At 47.6% G+C, this 3,694-nt stretch overlaps 1 protein-coding gene across 2 annotated transcripts in view; it reads left to right on the top strand.

The window, feature by feature from the left end:
• Positions 1-1,484, top strand: part of MEN1 (menin 1) — a 7,679-nt gene extending 6,195 nt beyond the window's left edge. Inside the window, exon 10 of one of the 2 annotated variants that reach the window (XM_042441072.1) lies at positions 342-1,484. In XM_042441072.1, coding sequence (XP_042297006.1) covers positions 342-773 — 432 coding nt within the window. In that variant the 3' untranslated portion in view covers positions 774-1,484. The remainder of the gene's footprint in view (positions 1-341) is intronic. The other variant, XM_042441071.1, reaches the window with a different exon arrangement.
• Positions 1,485-3,694: the final 2,210 nt, after the last annotated feature.

Below are 3,694 nucleotides of genomic sequence, written 5' to 3'. Positions count from 1 at the left end.
TTTAGACCTTGGTTGAATCCATGGTTTTAGACCTTGGTTGAATCCATGGTTTTAGACCTTGGTTGAATCCATGGTTTTAGACCTTGGTTGGACCCATGGTTTAGACCTTGATTTAAACCATGCTAGACCTTGGTTTAAACCATTATTGCTAGTTTCCAACCCACTTACTGGAATGACTGTTTGAATGTAAACATTTTAACTTTAGTAGTAGTAGCTCAGTGGGTTTTTTGGTGTTTTCGTTTTAAACCTGTTTTGTTTGGAGAGCTGGGGCTGCCAGTCTGAATTAACAGTCCTGAGCTAAGAGGACCCCCAAAGCCGCTTTCAATGTCCCATCCCTTTAGGTCCGGCAGAAGGTGACCCTCGTGAGCCGGGAGGTGGAAGCGAACGACGATGACGACCAAGGCAGCGAAGACCCCCGGGAAGGACGCCGCCGGGGTCCACGCCGGGAGTCCAAGCCCGAGGAGCCTCCGTTGCCCAAGAAAGTGACCGAACGCCGGCGTCCCAGCTCCGGCCAGCGAGTGGACAGACCGCCTCCAGAGAAGGAGGACGGACCTAGCGGTGGTCCTAGCCCACCTCCGGAAGGACCCATCCTCACCTTCCAGAGCGAGAAGATGAAGGGCATGAAGGAGCTGCTGGTGGCAGCCAAGATCAACTCGAGCGCCATCAAACTCCAGCTCACGGCTCAGTCCCAGGTGCAGCTGAAGAAGCAAAAGGCCTCTGCCCCTCGGGACTATACTCTGGCGTTCCTCAAAAGACCCCGCAAGTCCCTCTGATGCCACTGGGGGCCGACAGCGCTCCCTTTAGCGTCTGTTCAGAGAAGGAGACGTCTGTCCTTCCAGGGACCATAGAGACCAACGTATTTTGGGGGGGGGGGTGTTGTAGAGATCCCAAAGGACGATTTGGGAGAACATTGTTTTCTTTCCCGGCCACAATTTCAACTGTCCTTCCCTCCAAATGCCCAGGAATTTGTCTTCTTCTCTACTCCGTTGGAAACTTTTTGCTGCTTACTAGTAGGCCCTAGTAGTAAGGTCTTTTCACGAGTTCAGATTTTGCCGCTTACTAGTAAGCCCCAGTAGTAAGGTCTTATCGCGGGTTCGAATTCTGCCTGCGCCGGGGAGACAGTGCTCAAGGCAGCAGAAAATTGGGGAGGAAGGAGCAGCGAAACGAACAGCTGGAAGTGGAGGGATTTGGATGGGAAAATCTGGCTGTCACAGTTTCTGCTTTACGGAAGGAGTTTGCTTTTGTACTGGCCGAAATGATGTAAAATACTTGGTTGTTCTTCTTTTAAAATAGGTTAATTGAATTAATAAATTGTGTAGATGTGTTTTTCGGGATAAAGGGAGGAGACGAATCGTCCGAACATTTGCTTTTTTGGGTGCGCAGGCTCTACTCTCTCATCTCTTTTGGAAACCCAAAAGATTTTGGGATTCCACCAAAAGGGAAACTGACTGGAAAGAACACAGTTGAGTAAAGGTCAGTGGCTTCCATATCGAGGGTTAGTGAATTAATAATAGTAATAATAATAATAATGATGATAATAATAATAATGGGAGGAGGAGGAAGAAGAAAATGAAGAGGAGGAGGAGGGATGTAAATAATAATCATTATTATATTTACTTACATCCACAGATCGGGATTCAAAGCAGCTTGCAACAATTAAAAATCATTGCTAAAACCCACCAATTGCAAAAGTTAAGTAACAGGGGCAAAAATTAAAATGCACATGTACACCAACACAGCGATTAGCAATATGTGACACGATAGCCCTGTTTAAATATTTGAAGGGGTGCCGTATTGACGATGGAGCAAACTTGTTTTCTGCAGCTCCGGAGACGCTTGGACATGGAGCAATGGATGCAAGTGAGCAAAAAAAAGTTCCCTCCTCAACCTTAGGAAGAACTTCGTGAAGGTAAGAACTGTTTGACAATGGAAGAATGGTGGGGTCTTCTCCTTTGGAGGTTTTTAACAGTTTGGATGGCCATCCGTCATGGGGGGCTTTGCTTGTGTATTCCTGCATGGGAGGGGGTTGGACTGGATGGCCCTTGGAGGTCCCTTCCAACTCAATGATTCTATGAAAGCATGGTATGCAAGTAGACAGGCTCTGTAGAAGGTAGACCACCTTCTCCGGTTGGATCGAGGCGGCTTGCAATAAGACAATTGCTTTGTCAATTCCTACTACAGTTGTCCCAAATCCCCATGAATTACTGCATCCCTGTATATGCATGCCATAGGGCCTTCAAGTCGCTGCAGACCTATGACAACCTTATGAAATTGATAGGGTTTTCTTAGGCCAGAAATATTCAAAGGGGGTTTTGCCAGTTCTTTTCTCTGAAATAGAGCCCTTCGGCGTTTGTAGTTTTAGTGGTCTCCAACCCAAGTCCAGTGGATCCTTGTTTGTTTTGCTTCCAAGAAGAGACAGGTTCTGGTACTGTAGTCAATGTAATATTTGGGCGCTTCTGGTGTTCAGCAAGACTTGGCTTGTTGTTTTTCGTTGCCAAGGTGGTGTTTTCTTTAATACTTCAATAAAGTCCCCCTTCCTTTGCCTTTCTGCTGAGATAACACCGATCAAAGCTTTCTGGCAAATGGTCCCTCCCTTAGGAATCCACCCGAAGGGCTTCTCTCCGCTGGGATGCTTCCAATGATAGGAGCAGACAGCGCAGTTGTATCTTATTTTCAAAAGCTGACTCCTCCAACACGCTCCGTTGCTCCGGATCAACATCACTGTCGGATGGGCAGAAAAAACCAAACCGAGCCTAGTTTTTGGTGGGTTTTTCAGGCCATATTCTAGAAGAGTTTATTCCTGACGTTTTGCCGGCATTTTAGTGTCTTGGCCGCCTTCCCTTTGAGTTGCTTGCAGTGTTTGGGATAAAAAGAAAATCTCTTCTTGACCAGGCCAAAGCCCTCTTTCCTCCAGTTGTTGTCGTTGTCGTCTGCCTTCGGGTCGTTTCCGATTTATGGCGACTCTAAGGCCATGAGAAAGTGTGACTCGCCCAAAGTCACCCACTGGGTTTCTATGGCTGACCAGGGACTCAAACCATGACCTCCAGAGTTGGAGAACCCTCATCTCCAGTTCAAACCACTATGTCATGCTGGCTCAATTGCGCACACTGCTGCAGATATTATTTTCACATCAAATTGGCAGAGAGCCAGTGGTTTGCATACTGGACTGTGACTCTGGGTTTGAATCCCCGCTTGGCCATGGAAACCCATTGGTTGATCTTCGATAAGAGACTCCGAGGAAGGCAATGGCAAACCGCCTCTGAGCCAATCCTGTGAAGAAAACCCCATTTGGGCTCACCATAAGTTGGAAATGACTTGATGGCACACAATAACAATAAAACTGACACATAATTATTTGTTTGAAGGGAGCAAAAACAAATAGCCAGATCCTTGTTTCTTTATTATCTAGCATTGCCACCTTCTGGATAATTCACTGTACAGCACCACAGCTGCTGAAAGCCAACATGCATAGTGACCCAACACTGTATGAACATTGCTGAAATGGCAGGACTGTTGTATAGAAGAGAGTATCTGGCTTCCCAAAAATTTGCAAGCGTGACACCTCTGGCTGTGCCAGCCCTCTGCACATGCCCCGGGGCCCCCTTGCTGGATCCCTCCCCAGCCTGGGAGGCGCCTCTTTCACCTGCTCCTCCTTCCTTTCCTGCCTGGGCCTTCCCATGGTCCGCTTCTCCAC

The sequence above is a fragment of the Sceloporus undulatus genome, chromosome 9 (genome assembly GCF_019175285.1).
Source record: "Sceloporus undulatus isolate JIND9_A2432 ecotype Alabama chromosome 9, SceUnd_v1.1, whole genome shotgun sequence".
Taxonomy (NCBI): Eukaryota; Metazoa; Chordata; class Lepidosauria; order Squamata; family Phrynosomatidae; genus Sceloporus; species Sceloporus undulatus.
This window is presented reverse-complemented; position numbering and strand designations above follow the sequence as displayed.